At 40.9% G+C, this 25,169-nt stretch overlaps 1 protein-coding gene across 1 annotated transcript; it reads left to right on the top strand.

The window, feature by feature from the left end:
* Nucleotides 1–12,283: 12,283 nt before the first annotated feature.
* LOC118552022 (apolipoprotein R-like) lies at nucleotides 12,284–20,879 on the top strand. The gene is made up of 4 exons (XM_078076874.1): nucleotides 12,284–12,406; nucleotides 16,288–16,458; nucleotides 19,786–19,953; nucleotides 20,530–20,879. The coding sequence occupies exons 1-3, from the start codon at nucleotides 12,298–12,300 to the stop codon at nucleotides 19,932–19,934; spliced, it is 429 nt and encodes a 142-aa protein (XP_077933000.1). The 5' UTR covers nucleotides 12,284–12,297; the 3' UTR covers nucleotides 19,935–19,953; nucleotides 20,530–20,879.
* The last annotated feature ends 4,290 nt before the right edge of the window (nucleotides 20,880–25,169 follow it).

Raw genomic sequence — 25,169 nt, 5'->3', positions numbered from 1 at the left:
GATTTTGTCTTTGTGGTCTGTCCTTAATGAGGTACCTGAACACACCCACTACACAAAGTTAGTACATTTCCTTTACTGTAAGGGCCTTGGACATGGACGTGGGCTCACAGCAAAGCATTTCCCCGGATTGCCTCACCGCACACGTCCACATGTGCAAATCCCTCAGGTCCTCAGTAGTTAGATTAAATGTCAACACGCCCCCAAATCCTGGTCCATTCTCCCCATTTGAAGGGAGTCCTGCCCTTTACCCAACCCCCGTGCACTTGCCCTCTGCCTCACTAATGCTACCTCTGGACTTCTGCTTGACAGGAAAGGGATTCGTGTTTGTGTCTGGACCTCCTTCTTCCTTCTTCCATTTTGAGAAAACAAACTCTGATAGACTGATGAATGAGGCCCACATGGTGGCCACCTGTGTGTTCCCATGTCCTCCATCTGAAAACTGAAATGGCCTGAGCAAGTATCCCCCACATGAGGAGAAACCTCCATCAATCACCCGTGTATCTTGGTGTATCCTGGACACTGTTGTTCCTTCTACTTACCACCCCCTCCAAGGCCTGCATCCTCTGAAATCTCTCATTCATGTCCCAGCCCCTTTGCTCGTCTCTTCTCTCTTTGTTCACACGCCTCTATGGGGGAATGCTGGCCTCTTTTGTTCTTATTTCACCAAATATACTCTGCAGAGGCACTGGGGTCTCATAGGTTTTCACTGGACTTTCGGTGTAACAGAGGGGCTGGAACCGTTAGAGAAACCGACCTAACGTGGAAGGTAACTATTGATGGTCCTTAAAGCCATTTGCCTGCACCTGCTTCTAGGAAATCGGTAGATCTTTATTTCGGGTTTCCCCTTAGACAAGGATTTGTGGGTTACTAGTTTCCTTGGAGGGTGGCCCAGAAAGCAGCGAGTGGGTAGTGAGATGATCAGATGAGAAAGGGAGGACAGGTGAAGGAAGGAGCTTGACTGGGGTGGTTACCGGGGTTGCTAACAGGTGCTCAGTTACGCCGACTGTGCTCTGAGAGCATGTGGGACACAATTCTGAGTGGTCTTTCCAGGTGAGCACCTGGGGCATGTATCCACCAGTTCCCTCCTCTCATCGCTGAAGACTTGCTCCAACAGCGTTGACGGCCGGCCCGTGGGCCCACTGAATGGGCTCCCGAGGACGGGGGTCACCGTCAGGGAGGGCGCTGTGGCAGGGCCTACGTCAGCCTCCAGTTAGGGGTGTGGCCACAGCACAGCTGGTCTCTTCCGCAGTTCCCTTTTCTCCATGCCTCTCTTCGGACATCTGTTCTGGCCTCTCTCTCTCTCACTCTCTCTCTCTGCTCAGCCTCCCCCTTCATCAGACCTCTGCATTCTTTGCTATTAATTGGCTCCAACAGAATTCTTTCCATTTTCTTAGAGAGTCGTTTAACTTTCCACCTACCATTGGACTCTGGGCTTACAGAGGTCTTTTGTTACGTGCAGTCTCACCAATCAAATATTTACTAAACCTGCCTGAAAAACAACTTGATTAAAATTTACAAATAAGTTAAAAATCCATTATGATGAATATTGAGTTTTCCCTGCTGGTTCAGGGCATGAGGATGTGCCGTGAGCCCCTGGGGTGCCTCAGACATTTTCTCAGGAGGAGAAAATCTGCTACTCGTCGTTTAAATTCATGTGCATTTTAAATATCATTTCCCACTTTATTTACTGAAAATCTGATCCATGAAAGTAGAGAAGACTGTTAAGGTTGTAGGTGAGACTAAAAGGCACAGAAAAGCCTTATCAGAAGAATTTATAAGAGAGGAATTTGTTCAGTCTGATGCTTACTGATGCTTGGAGGAAGAGGAAGGGTAAGAGCCTGAATAATTTTATACCAAACATTAAAAATAAATTTTAGAACATACAGAAAAATAATTGCCTTTGCCTTATCAGGAGGTGGGCAGAGGTATCACAAAAAAACCAAAATGAAAACAAAACTCAATTACCACCACAGTCTCATGTTAGCAGGAGCTTTATAATTGTAAGCAAAGGAAACCCAAACAGATGTCCATTTTATTTTATTTTATTTTTATTTTTATTTTACATATCACTCTTTATTTTGATAGCATCACTAGAAATTCCCACTAACAAAAGTAGTTGCCCATATTGTATGTCAGGCATGGATTTCAGCCCCTTAAGACAGATTTTTCTCACTTAATCCTTGTAATGATCCTAAGAGGTTAGAATGATTAGTCCCCTGAAACTGATGAGGGAACTGAGGCTCAGGGGGTTAGTGAGATGCACGATGTAGGGGGGTGGGGCAGGACATTAATGCCAGAATCTATTTCTTTTCTTTTTTTGAGTTTTAGGCTCTTTTAATTGTTTGATTTTTTTTTTTTTAATTTTTTCGAGAATCCGTTTCTTCTCCAGGAGTCCACTCACAGTTGACGCCCTTGCTTCTGGCTCTAGAACTGCCTGGACATGGACAAACAGACCTGAATCTTTGCATTCATCCTCCTCGGCCTCCCTGAGCAGCCCCTGCAACAGCAAGGGCTCTTTGGTCTGTCCTCCAGCCTGTATCTGGTTGGGTGCGTGGGGAATCTGCTTACCATCCTGGCCATCCTCTTGGACCCTCACCTCCACAGCTTCATGTACTTCTTCCTCAGCAACACGTCTCTTCTTGAAATTTTTTTTACCCCCACCACCATCCCCAAGATGCTGGTGAATCACCTGCATGGGTACACCACCCACAGATGCCCATTTTATGTATCCAGCTTCCTGCAGTGGCGCTTTCTATGTACTTCCAAGGTCTGCATGGCCCGGAAAAGAGGATGTTAACCAGTTCCTTAGGGTTAGATACGGGTAACTGTTTCATTGACTCGCTCTCACTGATTTTCACTCACCCTCTCCCACTAGTGAGAGTGACAACACCCTCCTCATCTCCTTTCTGTTGCCACCAAACCTCACTCAGAAGTCTTCAATCATTAAATAATAATTTTTAAACGCCACTTCTTTTCTTTATTAAGTGCTATTTGAATTAGTTTTATATCTTAAACAAGGTATTCCACTCTTCATTTACATTAGAATAAATATTTTTTCAGGGCAGGGGGAAGAATAGAATGGAAACCTAATCTATATTTTGTATTGTATCATATTGCTTTCTCCATGCAAAAACTCATTCTTGAGTTCATTGAGTGTCAGGTAATTAGATAATTGATATTTTAAGTGCGTTATCTACTCGGAATACTTGATGAATTGTTCTATATGTGCTCAAAATGTTTTTATGAATATTTGAGAAATTGAGTGGAGCAGTGAGACAGAGAAGGCAAGGCAGCCAATAAGAGGTGCATTGTCAAGCCACCGACCTCCGTGGGTGACCTGAACCCGTGGGGAAACCATGAAGTTTTATACCTCTCACAGGGCAAGGTAGCTAGGGTATTGATACAGTAACTTCTACAGATATTGAGGATATTAAGGTCTGCTACTGGGAAGTGTTAATTACCTGATTTTTTTTTTTTTTTTAAGATTTTACTTATTTATTTGACAGAACGAGAGAGCAGGAGAGCACTAGCAGTGGAAGGGGCAGAGGGAGAGGGAGAAGAAGGCCCATTGCCGAGCAGGAAGCCCAAAGTGGGGCTCGATCCCAGGACCCTGGGATCACGGCTGAGCCGAACGCAGACGCTTAACCAGCTGAGCCACCCAGGCGCCCCGATTACCTGATATTTTTGACCTGCTGTCCTGTTGTCAGAATAACCTTCAGCGGTTCTTGAAAAAGCCTGGGCAGACAAAGCAGATACTGATGTCTCGGAGCTGTCCAGAGTGTGCGGGAGAGCCCTAGTGCTATCAACAGGAATTCGGCAGTGTCTGCTACACGCTTCAGTGTGAGCGGGCGCTCTCACATCTGCCACTCACCTTCCTGCTCTGCTTTTGCTAGATTCACGCTCTCCACTTCCTTGGTTTATTTCCTCTATTTACTGGAGAACATCCTTAATGAGCTGCCTAGGAAATGATACTATGTACTCACAGTTGATGCTGTGAAAGTAAATAAGAAAGTAAGTAAAACACTGAGCTTCTGCATATGTGAAACTCTTTATTTGAATACTTGGTTGATAATTTCATTGAGTGTAGAAAACTGGGCTAGACATAACTTTCTTTTAGAACTTTTTAAAAGAGTATCTTCTTTGTACAAGTTTCCAATATGGCAATTGAAAAGTGAAAAGCCATTTTTATTACAGAGTCTACAGGATTTTTTTTTTTTCTTTCTCCCTTTTCTTCCATAAGGAAACTCATTCTTTTTTTTTTCTGAGAAATTTTCTTGGTATGTTTTTTTCAGTAATTTTCTCTTCTCTATTTTTTCTTTTTCTTTATGGATATCCTACTGGTCATATGTTGGACCTCTTTTGTCAATCCTATAACTTTCTTATATTTTCTTTCTGTTTCCTATACCATCAACTCTGTTTTGCCCCTCCCCCATGTTCTTTGGGAATATTTCCTTGCCTTTGTATTTTAATTGTTTTATCAATTTTATAAAATGTTCACAGCATTTTAAAAAAGTATTCTGTTCTTTATGGATATAATGCCTACTCACATATAGAATATTAATAATAGTTTCTTTGGAAGTTCTAGTCTCTGCTTTTTTTTTTTTAAGGTTTTATTTCTTTATTTGACAGAGAGAGAGAGAGCACAAGCAGGGAGAGCGGCAGAGGGAGAGGGAGAAGCAGGCCCCCTGCTGAGCAGGAAGCCCGATGAGGGGCTCCATCCCAGGACTCTGGGATCATGACCTGAGCCCAAGGCAGACGTTAACTGACTGAGCCCCCCAGGCACCCCTTATATGTTCATTCTTAAGAATAAGACCCACATAAGCTAATTTAAGTTCTATGTATTTGGGGAGACTAATCAGTAAGCTATTCTTTCTTTTTGGGAGCTATAGCAGAGGCTGCTAATTGTTTCCCCATATACATTTTCAGGACTTACCTCCTTTAAGTAATAGAACGACCCTCACCCCTTTAAATATCAGCTCCCTTGGAGCAACCTCCTAATGGGTGCAACTTCCTAATCACTTTCTTAAAAAGGAAGCTGCTTACCTTCCACTTCCTCTTTCACTCTGAAATGCTGACAGGGTGTTGGTGAGCCAGCTTCCACCATGCGCATGAGGACAAATGACCCAGGGGATGTTAGAGTGACAAAGAGGGAAGGGACCTTACCCTCAGATGACCTCATTGGGCAGAGCAGCTGACCAACCTGAATATGTCTCTACTTCTGGATTGTGGCATAAGAGAGATATAAATTTCTGCCTTTGTTTTAGCAACTTAGCTTACAGCCTGACACATTCAGAGGATTTCCCAAATATCAGTGCTTACTGGTGTCTTCTCTATTGCTGTTCAGTTTCTTCTGAAAAAGATTCTCCAGTTTCCTGCCTCCTTCTTTATTAACTTGAATTTCTACCATGCAAAACGAGATTACTGCCTCTCTGCTTCTCCCTAAACCCCTCAGCCTGTTTCTAATGCAACATTACTTTCACCCTGTCAGCATTGATAATGTCTACTTTCCTTCTTGAAATGATTTTTGCTATCCCTAGAAAGTATCTTGGGGAGAAGGAAGTTGGTAAATCAGAGATTTCAGATGAAAATTTATATATGAAAAAAAAGAGAATATATATGAATGGAGACTATGGATTGAACTGCCATTTTCTTTTTTTTTTTAAGATTTATTTACTTATTTTAGAGAGAGGAGAGAGAGAGTGTTTGCAAGTGGCTGGGAGGGGCATACAGAGAGGGAGAAAGAATCTCAAGCAGACTCCACACTGAGTGAGGAACCGGACCCTGGGGCTGGATCTCAGGACACTGAGGTCCACTGAGATCAGACCCGATGAAATCAATAGTCAGATGCTTAATGACTGAGCCACCCAGGTGTTCCAAGCTGCTATTTTCTAATGTGGGATACAAATGATCAGAAAAGGAACACTGTTTTCCAAAAATTTCTGATTCACAAATAGTCCTGTGAATAGCTCCTAATCCTGTATTTCCATCATTTTGGCAGATCATCAAATGTCTGATGCCAATGTTTTTAGGCTTTAAAATAAGATTATCATTCATTATGAGTATTTATACTTAACAAATGATGCATATTTATATAACTGAAAATTTTTCTTGCTAAAGAGTTTTCTTAAGTAGGTTTTTTTTCCTTTATGTTTAGCTCAGTACCCAGTAGAAACACAATAATTTCAAAAAAAATAGAATATATCAGCTTATAATAGATATGCATAATTTAACTTGCTAAAATACAAATGAAAAATCAAAATTGCGAGTGATAGAAGTTAATTTTCTAAAATTTAATTTATATAGTAATTTTTATTGCTTATTTTCAGTGAAACTAAAATGGAAAATATAATGAAGCAAATATTTACATTGTTTGGTAAAAGAAAATATTAGTTCCACAGGAGAAGCTTTTCTTTCTGTTATGAAAATAGACTGTGGAATACATAGAGAAATAAATAAATACTTTCTCTTTTAAACTAGTAGTTCCCAAATTGGCTAGTTTTACATTTATGTCTATGGTTCATTTTGAGTTAATTTTTGCACATGGTGAAGGGTAAGAGTAGTCAAAGCTCTTTTTTCTTTTTCTTTTCTTTTTTTTTTTGCATATGGATGACCAATTATTCTGTTGAGAAACATTCATTGAAAAGACTATATTTTTTTCCACTTAATTACCTTGGCACCTCTGTCTAAAATTAACCATATGCGTGTTAGTGTGTTTCTGGACTTTATTTTTTTCCATTGATCCATAAGTCCATTCCTATGCCAATACCACAATGTGTTGATCATGTAGCTTTATAACAAATCTTGAAATCAGGAAGTATGTCTTTTAAATTTTATTCTTCTGCAAAATTGTTTTGGCTATTTTAAGGCCTTGGCTTATTCATGTACTTTTTAGAAATAGCTCATCAATTTCTACAAAACATCTGCTGGGATTTGGTTTGGAATGCTTTGAATCTCTAGATCAATTTGAGGAGAACAGATATCTTAATAATGTTGAGTCTTTCAATTCAACTCATGAACACAGTATATTACTCCATTTAATGAGGCTTTCTCGGCTTTCTTTCATGAATGCTTTGGAGTTTTCAGCTACCATGCACCATATGGAGCTTGTGTCATTTTTAAAACTTTTTATTTTGAAATAATTATGGATTCACAGAAAATCACAAGGCTAATGGAGAGAGGTCCTATGTGCCCTTCACCCAGTTTCTCCCAATGGTTATATCTTAGAGAACTAGAATAATATTGATAATATCAGGACATTGACATTGGCTCAATGTGTGTGTATAATTCTACACTGTTTACAGAATTATTGAATCACCACAAAGATCCCCCTTGAACCACATCTTTATATTTATATTCACCCCCTACCCCTGGCCCACCACGCCCACCACGAGTAACTACTAATCTCTTCTCCATTTCTATCATTTTGTCACTTTGACAAAGTTTTACAAAATGGAATCATATGGTATGTGATCTTTTGAAAATGGCTTTTGTCACTAGCATATTGCCCTTGAGATGGTAGTACTTTTTAAATTTCAGATTTCCAATTTTTCATTGCTAGTATATAGAAATACAATTGACTTTTATACATTGATCATGTATGTTGTAACCTTATGAAATTCTTTTATAAGTCGTAGCAGGTTTTCTATAAATTCTTTGGCATTTACCAAATAAACAATCCTGTCTGAAAATAAACACAATTTTGTTTCTGCTTTTCCAAACTGAGTGCCATTTATTTATTTTTCTTGCCTTATTGCACTAGCTAGACCTCCAATATATTGCTGAATAGGAATGATGAGAGTAGATATCCTGCTGGATTCCTAATCTTAAGGGAAAATCATTCAGTGTTTCAGTATTAAATATCATTTGTAGATTTTTTTGCATAGTTTTTCTTACTTTGACAGCTCTCATTTCAAAGGTCAGAGAACTAATGTGAGGGTCCTACAAACTGTGTACACTTGAGAGCCACAGAAATGACTGCCAGGTGGGTCCATAAGCCCAATGAATCATTGTAAGATAAACATGAACTAGGGATCTTTTTATTGCCTGGCTCCTATAGCTTCTATTTTAACTGGGGTTATAGTGATACTTTTTGTTCCCAGGTATCATAGACAGCTCAGATCCAACAAGTCTATAGAGATCCTAGTGCACAATTACTAAAGTAAATTATTCAAGTTTCCTTTAGGAAAGGATTGGAGAAGTACTACTATATATATTTGCTCTGGTGTTACATGGTCCTTCCTCATAGGGATCTGTACTTACTTTAAGTCTGAGAATGGGGGAGAAAATAGCCAAGTTAAAAAAACATAATTGGGCAAAAGATCATGACTTTTTATTGGAGTAGCTTATCTCAATCTTTGGATCACTCATTCTTGAACTTTTTTGATTATGCATCATGCAATACCTATGTTGACAGACCCTTACCCTAAGGAACACCATATTCTATTGACCCTCTTCAGAGATTCCTACAGGTAGGATGTTCTCTCCTTTGGCTGCCTCCCAGCCTTGCTGCCTTACATGCCTCATCCTTAAGGAGGCACTCATTTTGAGGGTCAGTACTTGCACAAGCCTGAAAATAAGTGCCTACTTTGATTTTGCATCCTAGGCACATTCTTGCATCACCTAGTCTTGGCCCTCCAGTATTTTTCACCCAATCCGCTTCTGAAGATTAAGTGCTGTTACTTAGCCCTGCTATCCTGGGATTCTATAATCCCCACTGCTATTAGGCGGCCACATTTGATAATAGCATCTACTACCAAAAATGCAGCCTATAGATAGTTGGCCAGAATAAAGTTTCTTTATAATATTGGTCCCTGTCACTGGGGCATTCCTTATTGTCCTGGTAAATGGTACATCCTCAGGGCTCTCATGAAGAAAATAGCTGGTAGGTCTTCTGGTTTTATAAAATAGATCATTCTTTTTTTAATTATTATTTGAGAGAGAGAGAGAGCATGAGCAGGGGAAAGAGCAGAGGGAGAAGCAGAAGCAGACTCCCTGCTGAGCAGGGAGCCTGACGCAGGGTTGGATCTCAGGACCCTGGGATTATGATCTGAGCCAAAGGCAGACACATAACCAACGGAGCCACCCTGGTGCCCCTAAAACAGATCATTCTAACATGTCTACTTCTCTGAGTCTTTAATCATTTCCTGCTTAGTCTGCCTTAGCAGTTCTGGCATCTTTATATCATTTTTTGACCATCATTTTTCCTAAGCTTCCAAAAGCATCCCAGAAGCACACAAGAGCTGACTCCCAGGGCACTTGCATTGCGATCTTGTGTTATGGAACAGTGTCCCCATTCTGACAAACTCTCCCTTGTCCAGCTTTATGATCCCCTCCTAGGCATACTCTCCCAACTCCTAATACATGCTAACTAGGTCTCACAGATCCTACATGTGATTCCTCTCCTCTCTTAGTAGGCTCAGCCTACCCTTAGTCAGTTCATACTGAGATTTGATTTCAGTAAGTGGTCTGATGCCTGGAGGTGAATGGGGGCAGATCTTGAGGAGAGCAGTTATGAACTTATAAGATACCTGATGTATTTGATTGCTCTGCATGGTCTTCAAGGAGCAGGGGCACTATCTTATAACAAGGGAAACTGGGCCAATTATAAGCTCTTTGGGTTTAGGGAAATCTGGAGTTCAAGGTTCTCTAGTGCATCTACCTGGATATCCTAATGCCAAGTCTAAGGGCACCACTCCTTCCATAAAGGTAAACTTTTAGTAGAGACTTGCCAAGGCTAAGAATTTATTTTTTACTGAAATTTTACTATTGTTTTATGATTATATTCTGACCCTGGTCCTTAGTATAATTAGTCTCCAAGCTAGCTGATATAAGAATTTCTTTAAATACTAACAGGGGCAGGGAGGGGCTCCTGGATTTCACACTTGGATTTGAATTGTGATTGATTGCCTTGAACTTTCATTTTCAGCTAAGGGGTTGCTGAGCTTCATCAACAGTACTTAGCCACCCAATTTTACAATCCCTTTTCACAATCCTATTTCCACTGCACCTCTCAAATATTAGAGATGTTTCACTAGCCAATGCATCTTTCTCCATCTATGCTTCATGACAGTCTACCAGGTGAAAATGTTCATAGTTGCAATGCTACAGTAAGCCAGGGCTATCAATACTTCACCTTTCACCAGTGATGAAGTCTTGGTTGTCAGTTGGCTGGTGGGTGATCCAATTCTAGAATCTCATTCTTAGAGTTTGCTTCCTAGATCCACTTGTGGTATAAACTGTCTTCAGTCTGTGTCTCTAGAAGGGATTCAGATGCATATGAATTTTTGATGGAACTATAAGGGAATGAAACAACAAGAGGGAAAGGAACTGAGCAAAACTGTACTCTCAGGTTAAGTGTAACCTTCACCTGCCCCACAGTGGGCTCTAGAGCATCAATTGTACCACAGAGTTGTCCAGACTTGAGGCAAGGAATCAGAGCTTTTGTATCCCAGGATCAGTCAGGCATTGGTTGCTCCTGAGGGAGCAGGGTATAACTTCCTATATCAGGAATGAAGTGGCTCCTGTCATCACAGTACATGCTTTGGTGGTCATGGGTCTAAGCCATTAACTGCAGTGCCAGCAGCATCTGGAGGGTGGGCGTACCTTTGGGTAAAAGCCAATGATGTTGATTTACTCCCAAATGGCTGATTCAGTGTCCTGACAGAAAATCATTATTGGTCAAAAAATACAAATTCTTTTGGTTTAAAGAATAAGCTTGGATTTTAAGTATCAGTCTTGGGTTCAGAATTTGGCTAAGCCGCTAATTATCTGAGGAGTTTAGGGGGCAGTTTACTTAATTTATCTGAACCTGTTTCCTCATCTATGCAACAAGGCAGGCAAGAGCCATGTCACAGGAGCTTTTGAGGTCTCATTATAATAATTTATGCAAAGTTCTGGTACACTACATGCTTAAAGATTAAAGGCAGGTTAACAAAACATGATGATTGATCATTTAAATTACTTTTCTTTATTGTGGTTCCTCTTTTTAAAGGAAGCAACTATTTAGTGGATTTACTTGCTTTCTTTTGTCTATTATATTTCTGATAGATAAGCATTTTGGCTATTACTGGTATGTTGCAATCATTCCAGTTCAGCTGAGTAGTGAAGATCACTTTAGGACAATTTCCAGAGTTTGCTCTTTTGTTTAGACAACCATCTTTGTCTCTTCAAGGAACAGATATTCACAGTCGGTGGGCAAGATATAGAATCCAGGTTGGTAGTTTCATCTGTCCCATTTAAGGAGACTAAATTTAGGAAGTGATCTGGATGAATAACCAGGTGATCCCAGATGGTTTTATGGGAAACTTAGTCTTGGGGTTAACAATCTAAGAAGAATAACAAATGTGCCTTCCATCCAGTTGTGTTTAGTGCTTAGAAGCAAAATGCTAGGTTCTCTAGGATCCAGCATCATTCAGATATTCTGAAAGTCATAAGAAATCTTCCTTTCTCCTTAATTAATCATCTTCAACCATTTAACTTTCAGTGCATGCTTTTTCTGCGTTGCAAACACAGACTAGAATAACTTCCACATTAGAATAGTTAGTTTCACAGAGTGAATCATTTGATGTTTTATGTACCTTAGAAAACCCAGGAATTAGGGAAAAGAGGTTCCCACTGAGGTACTGTAATCATAATTGTAATTGTAATTATAATTATAATTGTAATTGTATGGACTGGATTCTTGAGTATTTTCACAGTTAGAGACTCATATTACTTTGTTCTGCCTAGACTATGTGCTATCTAGAAAGAAATTTAATTTTCAAGATTTAAAAAAAATCCATTCTTCTATGGGCAAGTTATACCTACTTCTCATCACAGAAACCACTTCTCAAACAGGCACCACTTCTCAGACATTCTATTTTCTCTCATGCTATGACTTCTAATTCCTGTAGAACCCACCACATATACTGTGCATCATGAGCTGCCGTCCTTTGTGCCTTTTTGCTCTTGTTTATTCAGAGAGGAATCATGGATATATCCAGAAAGGAACTCATCATGTGCCCCATCTGAACAGCAAGGGAGTCTAGGATTACAACAATAACCACATACAGAATCCCAGAGGCCTCGCCCATCCATCTCCAGACTCCTCTCTCCAAGAAGGGGGCCTTATCAGCTGACCTCTGTCAGAGCTGTGCTCAGCACCTGGTCTTCTGGTCACTCCCCCTGTCCCTCCCCTTTAGTGACACATAGCTGAGACTTTGCCAAGGCTGGTTATGTTGGCTTAGGCACCATTTCAGTTGTTACTTAGAATTCTTTTCTTCATATTGATTCAAGTGTCTGAGAACACTGAGCCTCAGTATGGCACCTCTGAGACTCTGTGCCATGGCCCCCAAGTCGCAGAGCACTTTCCCAGCACTGTACCTCTTTGGGGTCTTGACCCTACTGCTGTGCCCTTCTGGCTTGTGTGGTGAGTACAGTAGTTATGGGGAAAGGAGGGTAGTTTCTCTAAGATATGGAGGACAAGCACTCAATTAAGAATTAACTGAATATAGTCAAATAGTGGTAATTCATAACCTTTTTGAGAGAGTATAACGAACTATGTATTAATAAAAATGAAGAATTTTAAAATGTAAAGGAAATTATTTTAATGCAGGTAGAAGCTGTTATGTCTAGAATAGAAAAGTGTTGATATGCAAAATTCCTTGTGAGGCTGCTTTAGCAAAGAATAATCTTGAATTTTCAAATTAGTTTCTTATATTTCAATGCTCCAAGATGCTTAGAACAAATTTACTTTCCAAATAGGTTAACTATGCCATCCACAATCTTAGTTACCGATTGATTAGAAATAATTTCCATCCAAAAAGCAAAACTACTTTCTGTTGTCGGATGGAGCTAGAGAGGATAATGCTAAGTGAAATAAGTCAGTGAGAGAAAGACAAATGCCATATGATTTCACTTATCTGTGGAATTTAAGAAACAGAACAATGAAAGAAAGAAAAAAGAGACAAACCAAGAAAGAGACTCTTCACTATAGAGAACAAACTGATGGTTATAGGACGGTAGGTGGGTGGGGGGATGGATGAAATAAGTGATGGGGATTAAGGAGTGGATTTGTGTTGATGAGCACTGGGTGTAGTATGGAAGTACTGAAATACCGTGTTGCACACCTGAAACTAATATTGCAGTGTATGTTAACTACACTGGGATTAAAAACTAATGATAAATAAAATTTTAAAATATATTTTCTGTTATTATCAAATACTGAGTAAATTTTCTGAGGTAAAATTATAGGGTACTTTGTGAACTGTAAACCATTATATAAATGTAAGACACTGTTACTGAAATGTAGGGAAATTTTTGTCAGAATGAGAAAAGTGTTTGAGAGAACTTACCAGAACCAATTGAAGGCCTGCTGCTGTGGAAATGAATTTGTTTTCTGTTATTTAAATAGAAACGTCCTTTAAGCAAAGTGATATTTTCTTCTTTTGTTAGCTGACATTATTTTTTATCTGAGAGAATTAATTTTCATACTTAAAAGTATTTATTAACATAATCTCTGAAACAGCTATCGTGGCATAAAAACTGAGGATTCGAGATAGTTTAGAGGAAAAACCCCCAAGCCTAAAATAATAGCTGAATGCTCCTAGGTGAGCTGGCTTGTTGATTTAAAAATGTGGAAGCCATGCTTTCTTCATCACCGAGAGTGGTCGGGGGCAAGCATGGGCTAATTAAGGAAGCAGTACCTGGAAGAGGATTTTTCACATCGGATGCATGAAAATTATTGAGTGGCAATGTTTATTTATTATTGAGTGGCAGGATAAAGGACTTCATGCTCAGGGGACTTTCCAGTTCTCCGGCTTCATCTCTGAGTTCCCCTCTCGTACAGTCTGAGGTGACAGGGGAAGGCCTTATAAAATTTGTAACGTCTTTTAATTATTTCTTCATGGTTCCATTTCCCTTCCCCCTTTTCCTTCTGTTCCCTCATCTCTTCCCATTTCCCATGGCCCCAACCCTCTGAAATGGTAATTAATGTCTGTCAGCTCTAACCGGAAGCTCCTTTCCCTCACAGTAACAAGCTTCTGATGCCAGGCTTCGCTCACTGCCCCAGTATTGCTCTCTTATCTCCTACCAACCACTCAAATTCCACCCATCCTTCGAGACCTATTTCCAGCTTACTCCTGGAGGCCTTCCCTCCTTCCTGCCAACACCTTCTCCTATAGAACTCATTTCCTTTCCTAATCTGGCTCTAGAGTGACTGGTATAGACATGTGGTATAACTATGTATGTGACTGATATGGGAAACAAAGGCAGAAGAAAAATTATTAAGTTTCCTTACTACCTACAGCTCACTGACAAGTCCTTAAAACAGGCAGAGTGACGTTCCTCTAGGGACTCAGCTGCCTCAATGCTGACACTTTGCTAAGGGCAAAAGGCAATCCTAGCCCAACTCCCCCCCGCCCCCAGGATCCTGTAAGCCTATTTTAACATATAAAAATTCTTTTGGAAACTTCCTTTATCTCTAAACCCCCCAAGATATGTGTTGGCACTCATCCCCCAAGCATATGGCCCATTGATATACATCATCAAAGGGTCTCATGACTAAGGTTTTATTAGATGGTAATAAATGACATTTTCCCAACAATAGCTAGCCCCCTCAAGGTCCTGGAAATCTTGCTCCCATATTCCTTAGAGACTTACACTATCCCTAACCCCCTCCCAACTTGAAAGTATATAATGGGCCAGTCCTCATGACCCCAGTGCAACTCTTCCTGCCTGTCCCCATGCTTTCATAAAATCACCTTTTTGCACCAAAGATGTCTCAAGAATTCTTTCTTGGCCATTGGCTTTGAACCCTAACATCTTTCCTACATCATGGCCACATCTTATCTTTGTAAGTAAATAGCAAGTATGCCTCCTTGATATTACCTGAGAAGTGTCGGTACAGGACTCTGTATGTGTGTTTGGTCATAAAAATTAAGAGCTATTTTTTTATATTTCTATGGAGGGGCCTTATCTGCAGTTTAAGAAATGCTATATGGAAACTGTTGACTCATACACAGGTGAATTCTTTTTCCTTGTTACTAAAAGAGCAACTCCTTCAGAGTTGAAGCTTTGAAGGAGCAGAGGTAAGGGAAACAGTGCTTGACCTGAGCTGATTCTTTGCATCAAGAGTGTTTCAAGCTTGCTTTCTCTCTTGTGTTTTGTTGTTGTTGTTGCTGTTTTTTGATGGGTCCTTCATCATCACTGAGGATCTGCTAACTGCAATTCCCTGGTCTGCTTGATCCTGGGATCCATTTCCGATTCTGGTTGATCACTTCCTCTTTCTTATCTCCTAAAGACCTAGTGACTCCTGGGCATTTATTTTTACTGAGGCTTTCTTCCCACCTCAGGAGGTCCTTTTGCACAGGCCTGAAGACAATGTCACTAGGCCTGTCTTTTTCATGCAGCCCATTTCCAATTCACTGGAAGTACTCACTCATCCTTTGTTCCGAATAATGTCAGGAGTATGGGCCAATCTCAAAGCAGCAGAAATCTGTCCTTCGCCCTCACCAGCAGAGCCACTAGACAGCCCACCTTTGCATTTTAGATTTCCCAGGCAGGAGCTTGATACTAGGTCACTGTTTCTAATGTCTCTCCAAATTGCAAAGAGATATAGTAGCTTTTCTCAGTGAGCTCCTTAGAGCCCCTCTGTCAGTGTGAAGGAGAAATGCACCTACACATTTGCCTCACCTGGGACTAATTTGAATTTAAAAATTAAATTCCTAATCTTTTAATGCCTTTGATTTGGGTGAAGGTGTTAAGAATTTTCTAACAGATTCTGAGCTACCTACTTTATCAATTATGGGATGTTACTTGACTGTGCTAGAGTATTGTTCTTCAACCAAAACTTCCATTTTATGGCTTTATAAAGTAAGCATCCAATGATCATTACAGAGAGCAGAAAATAGCAGGATTCCAGAAAGTACCAGTGGACTTTGATACAAACCTGAGCTTAATCCCTAAGTTTGATTCATGTTACTGGCACTTAATAGTTGTGACCTTCTGTGGAATATCTGACCCCTCTAAGGTTGAGATTCCTTTTCTCTAGAATGGGAATGATGATCATAGTGCCTCGGAGAGTTAGTGTGAGGATTAATTGGTTTAACATATATAAAATGATTAACACAGTGTCTAGCCAGTAGCTAAGATCTCAGTAGATCATTCCTATTGATTTTGTCAAGGAAATGAAATATTCCTCTGCAGTATAATTTAATGACTTCATTCTATAAAATAAGAAGAATCCCTCACTCTGAATTGTTAATTAAACTCTAGCTCATTGTCTTCCACCCTTCTCTTTTACCATTCAAGACTGCAGAATATTTCCGAGCATTGCCCATGGATCCCATAAAGACATGAGTTCATTTTTTTCCTATACTACTGTGGTGCAATATGAATGTGATGAAGGATATGTTCTGGTTGGAGAGTCTAAAATCACCTGCAGGAACTCCCACTGGTCGTCTCCAGCCCCTGAATGTAAAGGTAACTTCAACCTCACTGATTATCCTGTTTTAAAAAGTAGAGTCTCTGTGAGTGTTCTGACCATAGAGTCTCTTCCCAGCTAGGGTAAACACTTACAATTTTTTTTTTTTTAAAGATTTTATTTATTTATCTGACAGAGAGAGACATAGCGAGAGAGGGAACACAAGCAGCGGGAGTAGGAGAGGGAGAAGCAGGCTTCCCCGCGGTGCAGGGAGCCCGATGTGGGGCTCGATCCCAGGACCCTGGGATCACGACCTGAGCCGAAGGCAGACACTTAACGACTGAGCCACCCAGGCGCCCCAACACTTACAATTTTTTAATTGTACTTATTTATTCATTTCGTGTAGTTAACACATGCATATGGTATAATATTTTTAAAGTCTGAACCATCACCCAGCTTATCGGTCTTGGAAGTAACCATTACTACCAAAGTGTTTGTTTTCAGACGTAATTTAGAGGACCACTTTTTGCTTTGTTTTCATAAAAGTTTTAATCAAAATGTAACATACTACAGAATCTGTACAAATCTTGAAGGTCAACAATTATCACAACGTGAACCTACCCTAGAAGCATCGCATGTCTTCCCTCAGTTACTCCTGACTCTCCTCCCCAAGGAAGGTCACTGTACCAACACCATGTGGAGGAGTGCTGACAATACTGACTCCATATTTGGCCCTCCATCTTGTTCCTGTTCGCTTGACGACCTCTCATGGGGTTATGTGTTCCAGGCCCACTGGAGATTAACATACATACCTCAGAAATGCCCACAAGACCCGTGTAGGGGGAGGCTCGTTTTGGCCTCCTGTGAATCTTAGAGATAAAATAGTCCTTCCTCTTCCTGACCTATAGATGACTCCACAAGATCTAATTAAGGGTTAACTGTCAATTAGGTGCACATGAACCCTTGGATCTCCCCACAATGTCCCTTACTACAATGTCCCCTAGCTCTAAAGAATCTGTGGACTGATTTTAGAGAATAGCTGTACAGGACCTGGATCGTTGTCGGCTTTATTTCCCCCCCACCCCCAATAGTAAGTTACCCTGAATAAAACTCTCTGTAAACTGTATGGTGTGGCCGGCTTTGTTTTTTGGTTTCAAAGTGCCTTTTCAGCTTGGGGGATACTTTATTGTCCCTCTTCCACCTTCTAACACCATGGATTAGTTTTGCCAAATTTTTAACTTTATATAATTGAAATCAGGCTTGCACTCTTTTGTGCCTGGCTTCTTTCTTCATTAGGTTTGGAAAATCATCTATGTTCTTACACATCGTGATAGTTTATTCATTTTCTTTTTTTAAAAATTTTTTATTGTTATGTTAATCACCATACATTACATCATTAGTTTTTGACGTAGTGTTCCATGATTCATTGTTTGTGCATAACACCCAGTGCTCCATGCAGAACGTGCCCTCCCCCAATACCCATCACCAGGCTAACCCATCTTACCACCCCCCTCCCCTCTAGAACCCTCAGTTTGTTTTTCAGAGTCCATCGTCTCTCATGGTTCGTCTCCCCCTCCGATTCCCCCCCTTCATTCTTCCCCTCCTGCTATCTTCTTTTTTTTTTTTTTAACATATATTGTATTATTTGTTTCAGAGGTACAGATCTGTGATTCAACAGTCTTGCACAATTCACAGCGCTCACCATAGCGCATACCCTCCCCAGTGTCTATCACCCAGCCACCCCATCCCTCCCACCCCACCCCCCACTCCAGCAACCCTCAGTTTGTTTCCTGAGAAGTTTATTCATTTTCATTGCTTTATAATATTCCTCTGGATGAATAGACCACATTTTACATATTTTCTAAAAGTTGGAGATTTTCATGTTTTAGGCTATTATGAACACTTTTGTGCATGTCTCTTGGTACTAATGTGCAAACATTTCTGTTAGGAATAAGCTCAGGAGTAGAATTGCTGTTTTGTAGAGCATACACATACTCATCTTTAGTAGATGATGCCAAATTTTGTTCAAAGGTGGTCATGGCGATTTATATTTCTACCAGTAGGATATGAGTGTTCTAGTTTTGAAAAACATAAGTTCTAAATTCCAATTTATTTCAAATTATCAATATTTTCCTTGATGTTGGGACCTTTTGTGTCTTGTTTAAGAAATATTTGCCTACCACAAGGCAATATTCTATACAACAAAATACAACAAAAATGTTCCCCTATGTTATCATACAGAGAGTTTCATTGTTTTACCTTTCACAATGATATCGCCAACCCACTTGAAATCCCTGGGTTTATGGTTTAAAGTGGGGGTCGAAGTTTGGTTTTCCCCAGGGGATAATCAATTAATTGTGTACCACTTATTAAATGGGCTGTAGTTCCCACTGTTACCTTTGGCATAATTCAAGTGCCTGTGTATGTATGGTTCTGTTTCTGCACAAAGAGATAGCAATTTTTAATTTGAGACAATCGGTGTGGATTTAGCAACATTTTAGTAAGCACCTGCTTCATTTTAAACGACAATTCTTATGGATAAATTCCAAACCTCCTTGAGGTATCTGATATCGCCATTAGAGCCTCATACATGCCATTCATCTTCTCATGATGAAGTTGGCCTAATAAGAGACTTCTGGTTGACCACCAAGATTAGGTGTGCCTTTTTAAAATCACACTGCTAATAGCAACTCAAGGGGCTAATTTCCCACCATTGTTTTCATTTAACACAGGAAGATGTTAAGGGTATGTGAATAAAAATTACATACTTAAGATCATGAAAAGAGTGAGGTTTTGAGATATAGCAGTTTTAAAAACTCAGATTCTAGGATCACAATCCTTAGGTTTATATCATAATCATGTCACCTAAAAGCTATGCATTCTTAGACAAGTCACATAAATGATCTGTACCTAATTTTTCTCTCTAGCCAAATGGAGATAATTATAGTGTTTTTGGGATGCCTGGGTGGCTCAGTCGGTTAAGCATCCACTCTTGGTTTCAGCTCAGGTCGTGATCTCGGGGTTGTGAGATCAAGCCCTGCATCAGGATCCATGATCAGGGCAGAGTCTGCTTGAGATTCTCTCTCCCTACCCCCCTGACCTTTCCCCTGCTTGTGCTCCCTCTCTCTTTCTCTAAAATAAATAAATAAATAAATAATAAAATCTTTAGAAAAATAATAGTGTTTTATGTAGAGAATAGTATGTAACATAACATTACTATTATTAATTTTTGTTGTTATAATCATACAATCAATGGAGGTAGAGAACACCTCTGAGCATGCAGGTATAATTTATTACCAGTGTTTCTCATCCCCTCAGGATTCTTCACTTTTGTAAGATTTTATTCTGAGAATCACAGGATGATCAAAATTGTGTTTCCATTACAGCTCTCTGTCTGAAACCAGAGATTGAAAATGGAGGTCTGTCTGTGGATAAGGACCAGTATGTTGAGCCCGAAAACGTTACTGTTCAGTGTGATGATGGCTATGGTGTGATTGGCTCTCAAAGCATCACCTGCTCAGAGAGCGGAATCTGATTCCCAGCGGTGCCCAAGTGTAAGTGGATAAGTGGCACACATTTCAGGATGTCCTGGCATGTTCTAAAAATTGTAGCCAGTATCAGAGCACTGTCAACCAACACTGATGAAATCTGACTTGTATCAGGACTCACGAATTGTTTAAATCACTTTGGAAATCAGCCTCAAAGCACTTGGTGAACTCGTTAAAGCAAGTTCTAATTCTCTCATTTTAGAGCAAGAAGAACCAAGCCCCTAGATAGGAGGGTCCCATAGATCCAGGTGACCCGGCCCCTAGCCCTGTATTTTCTACAATACACGCTATGCTTTTGCATAGCTGTTGGAACTATTCCTTCAGTTGTCCGTGAAGAAGCCCCCTAGGTGTCTTCTGCAACCTCCTTCCTTCCCTGCTTCAACAGTTATTCACAGCATATGGGGGAGTGCTGGTGTAGTGCCGGGTACTCTGCTGAGACAGAGTATCTTTTGATTTCCTCCACCAGTCCTGAGGATGGGCTTGATACTCTAGTTTTCCTGTCATCAGTGAGGCATCCTGAAGACGTCCTATACATTCACAGTTGGAGAGAAGTCTCTAAATCTAGCCTTTTATCTCTTCTAGGAATTCCAGATGGGCTGTGAGCAAGTGCTAGTTGGCAGTAAACTCTTACAGTGTCTCCCCTACGCAGAGGACGTGAAAAAGGCCCTGGAGGTGTATAAGCTGTCTCTGGAGATTGGACACCTGAGCAAGAGTGAGACTTGAAAAGGAACGCCATTTAGAAACCAGCACATCCCCCACCACCACACACACCCCCGCCTCCTCCCACAAAAGTAAAGAATGAGGTATATTTCTCTCATTAGCAAGTCTACTAATCGTTGGTTAAGTACTGTTTACTAAGAAAAAAAATACCCGTGTTAGGAGAATCTGTTGATACCCTTCATGCCATCGATAATGCGGCGCTCTTGATTGATCTTTGCTCAGCCTATGCTTCTGCTGTCCTGGACATGGCAGAATGACAGAAATAAATAATGACCCATCAAAAACCCGGTGTCTTTGTTTTCACTTTGATGCCTACATAATGAAAAATTAGACCCTATGCCAATCACTTCCTAATGTTTCTCTAATTAACTTCCTTTTCTGTTTTACTGTATCACGAGGTATATGTAGTCCTGGCAAATGTATACTTGTGCCTTAGCTAAGGTGTCTTTACCCTACATCTTCACTTCCTACCCATCCTTCACTGCCTGGGCCCAACATCACATCTTCCTCCAAGCCTTCTGTTTTCTCTCTCTATTTGATCACCAGTATTTCTCTGGAACAACTTACTTCTTTACATTTGGTTTTGCTTGACATCCCTTCCACCCAATATTAACCACCTCGAAAATCTTTGAAAGCCTAATCTTTGTGTCACCCAACCCTTGAGTATGGCCAAGGCTTCAACTCTTTTCTTAATATTTCAATTAAAATGGTTTTAATGTCTCTCTTAGACCAGATTCTCCAGAAGCAGACTCCGAGAAAAGGATTTGTGTGCAAGTAATTTATTAAGGACATGTTCTAAGGAGAAACAGGAAAAGGAGTAGGGTGAGCAGGACAGGACAGGGAAGGAGCCGAGCACGGTGATCGGGCCAAGTCCTACAGAAAGTGGCTTAGCCTTGTCCCAAAAGGGAACTCTGGACTGTGAATTTGCTTACTTTTTGTCCCAATTCCAGGTAAAGGAACTGAGCTTTCATTCTGCAGTACCAGTCAGTCATTGGTGAAGAGCCACCCTGGGGGCGCACAAGCTCTTAGGGCGTCCAGCTCTCTCTGTGGGGCAAAACTGTCTAGCAGCCTGAGGGGCATTCCATCAACAGAAGAGAAGGTAGGACCATGAGAAACCAGAACACCCAGAAGCTTGCAGAGAAGTGCACAGAAATGGTAGAAGGGACTAAGGGGGCTGGGTGGAGCTCCTCAGTGCTTGTCCCTCATGTGTCCCTCTTATAGTTCTGGATACTCTTGGGAAACTTATATTTCTGACAGTCATCTCTTCTTCCAATCTTTCGCCTCCTCTGAAGTCTCATTTCCGCTTATGCTAACTTCCCTTGGCCTCTGCTTCTCCACTACATCTTGATCTGTATTAGAGAACATGGCCTCTTTTCTTTGATTTCTTTAAAAACAGCCATCACATGAGAAAGTTTTATAGCAGACTTAGACTAAAGCTTTGGAGTTAACAGAGGGGTAATATGGCTGGATACACAAGACAGGACTTCCACAGTGAATGTTCCAGAACCGTGATCTTAAAAGACCATTGCCTTTCCCTGCCATCAGGAATATCTTCCGGCTGACTTTCTCTGCATGACCTTGTCAGTCTCTAGGCTTTTCTGGTCTGCCACTTTCCCTTCTCAAATCTCTCCTTGCCAGACTTCATCTATTCTTGCTCCCACTGCCCCAGAAACTCATTTCCCTTCACTTTATTAGGGAAAGCATTTTAGCTCACCATCTTTCCCTAGTCTCAGGAATTTTACATCCAAAAATTCATGAATGTACTCAAATACACCAAGCGCCATCCATTCCAGATCTGGACACCAAGCTATAGAGAAGATTCAGGAGAATCTCTGAAATACAAGTCTTTCCATATTTCCTTCCCTGCAGTCTCTGGAGGGCAGTGTGGAGACATTTTCACACTGATGTGAATTATGCCATAATCTTTGTATTTGTTAATTCCAAGTTAATTACACATAATTATAATTATAGAAGTGATATATGTGTATATATGAACAAGAATTCAAGCTTTACAAAGGTATATATAAAAAATGAAAATGAAATTCTTCTCTCCTTCTGCCTAAGTCCTGTTGTTCTGCGTTTTTCTACTGGTTAACTTAATCATTCTGAAAAGGAAGCACACACTTTATCATTTGACTTTTCTCTCTAAAGAATATATTTTGATTTCCTGCTACAAAATGATCAACCTAGCTCTGACTTTTTCCCTCTCCTCTCTCTCTCCAAGGGTCAGTCTCATGTAATTTTATTTTCTCTTATTGATGATTTATCTTTATGGCTTTAAATAACTTACTTAAATCTCTATTATTTATTCAACTCTAATTTTTAGTAACTTATTATTTTACTAAAGTAATACAAGCAAATAATTAAAAAGTCAAATAATCCAAAAAGACTTGTAATGAAAACTCTAATAGTTTGACACACTTAATCCATCCCTTGGTCTTATGCCTCCAAAATAACCACTTTCAACTCCTTTAGCTCTTTCTTAGGGTATTTATCTACAGATTTCCAAATGACAGTCTCATCCTACTTAGGTTTATTTATTATTTTTCAACATTATGTATCAACTTACTATCTGGAAAGAATAGAGTTTAGGTCCTTTATAGTACCATCTTTCCTCAGTGTAGTTGTATCCTACTCCTTGATTAAATTAAGATTCAGTGTTTACCTTATTATGACTGAGCAAATTGTAATCATTGCTAACACACAGTAAACCAAGTAATGACTTAGAATCTATTTCCTTACAGGCAAATTCTTTAATTTTTATGACTTGAATATTTTATTTTGCTTTTTGTTGTGGTTTTCTGCTTCTGTTGCTGCTTCTTGCTACATGCTCCAAGAGATCTTTTATAGTCTAGCAATATATTTCTGAGTATGCTGAGACATGTCAGATTCGATTTCCAGTTCCACCCTGCTCCGTGCCACCCCTCCTGGAGATTTCACTAGTCAGTGGTTCTGAAATGAATTGCTTACTTTTGAATCTTAGGTCTTTCCTTTGCTGTGCTCTTCATTACTTTGATTCCAAGTCTTCATGTATTTTGGTTTATTTCCTCATTTTTTTTTTAGTGCTTAAGAAAAGGTGCCTGGGGGGCGCCTGGGTGGCTCAGTTGGTTAAGCGACTGCCTTCGGCTCAGGTCATGATCCTAGAGTCCTGGGATCGAGTCCCACATCGGGCTCCCTGCTCAGCAGGGAGTCTGCTTCTCCCTCTGACCCTCCCCCCTCTCATGTGCTCTCTCTCTCTCTCTCAAATAAATAAATAAATAAAATCTTTTAAAAAAAAAAAGAAAAGGTGCCTGGGACATTGTATCTTTACATGTGTTAATATATATATATATATATATAGGGGGGCGGAGCAAGATGGCGGAGGAGTAGGAGACCTGGATTTCGTCTCCTCTCAGGAATTCAGCTGGATAGGGATCAAACCATTCTGAACACCTACAAACTCAACAGGAGATCAAAGAAAAGAAGAGCAACAACTCTCTCAACAGAAAAGTGACCACTTTCTGGAAGGTAGGACGTGCGGAGAAGTGAATCCGAGGCGATATTCGGGAGGATAGACGGCGGGGGAGGGGCCTCCGACGGCCGCTTCTGGCAAGTGATAGAGCCACGGAGCACAAAATCGGAACTTTTAGAAGTCTGCTCCGCTGAGGGACGTCACTCTGGTGGCGAAGTGGGGGGTGGAACCCTCGCGGGACAGTGTGGTCTCAGGACCCTCGGGGTCACAGAAAGACCGGGGGTGCCTGAGTGCGGCAGAGCTCCCAGGTATCGGAGCAGGGAAGCCGGCTGCAGAGACGGAGCCCAGGCGCGGGCTCTCAGCTCGGGGTTGCTATAAACCGTGATCCGCGGCACAGTCGGGCCACAGCTCCTCCAGCAGGGACCCAACAAGCGGCAGATCCGGGGAGACTCACCTTCTTCCCCCGGGAGGAGAGGTGCGGGAGCGCACCGCGGGGATCTGCTGGGTTTGGAGACTCCACCCGGGGTCGGGTGCCAGATAGAAAGGCGCGGTCACAGGCCGGGTGAGCGCGGAGTGTGGCCGGAGACCGGGGAGACGGGAGTGACTGACTGCTTTTCTCTGGGGGCTCGCTGAGGAGGGGGGCCTGAGTTCTCGGCTCCTCCGGGGTGGAGACTGGGAGGCCGCCATTTTCACTCTCCGCCTCCAAAGCTGTACGGAAAGCTTGCAGGGAACAAAAGCTCCGGAGAGCAAACCTGAGCAGATTACTCAGCCCGGACCGGCAAGGGCGGGGCAATTTTGCCTCCGGCAAAGACATTTGGGAACCACGGCAACAGGCCCCTCCCCCAGAAGATCAGCAAGAACAGCCAGCCAAGACCAAGTTTACCGATCAATGAGAACGGCAGAACTCCAGCGCTAGGGGAATACTGCACATAGAATTCATGGCTTTTTTACCATGATTCTTTAGTCTTTCAAAGTTAATTATTTTTTTTAACTGTCTTTTTTTCTTTTTTCCTTTTTTCTTTTTTTTTGAATTTTTCTTTTTCCCTTTTTC

The sequence above is a fragment of the Halichoerus grypus genome, chromosome 7 (genome assembly GCF_964656455.1).
Source record: "Halichoerus grypus chromosome 7, mHalGry1.hap1.1, whole genome shotgun sequence".
NCBI lineage: Eukaryota > Metazoa > Chordata > Mammalia > Carnivora > Phocidae > Halichoerus > Halichoerus grypus.
The sequence above is the reverse complement of the archived record's forward strand: the minus strand, read 5'-3'. Positions and strand labels throughout refer to the sequence as shown.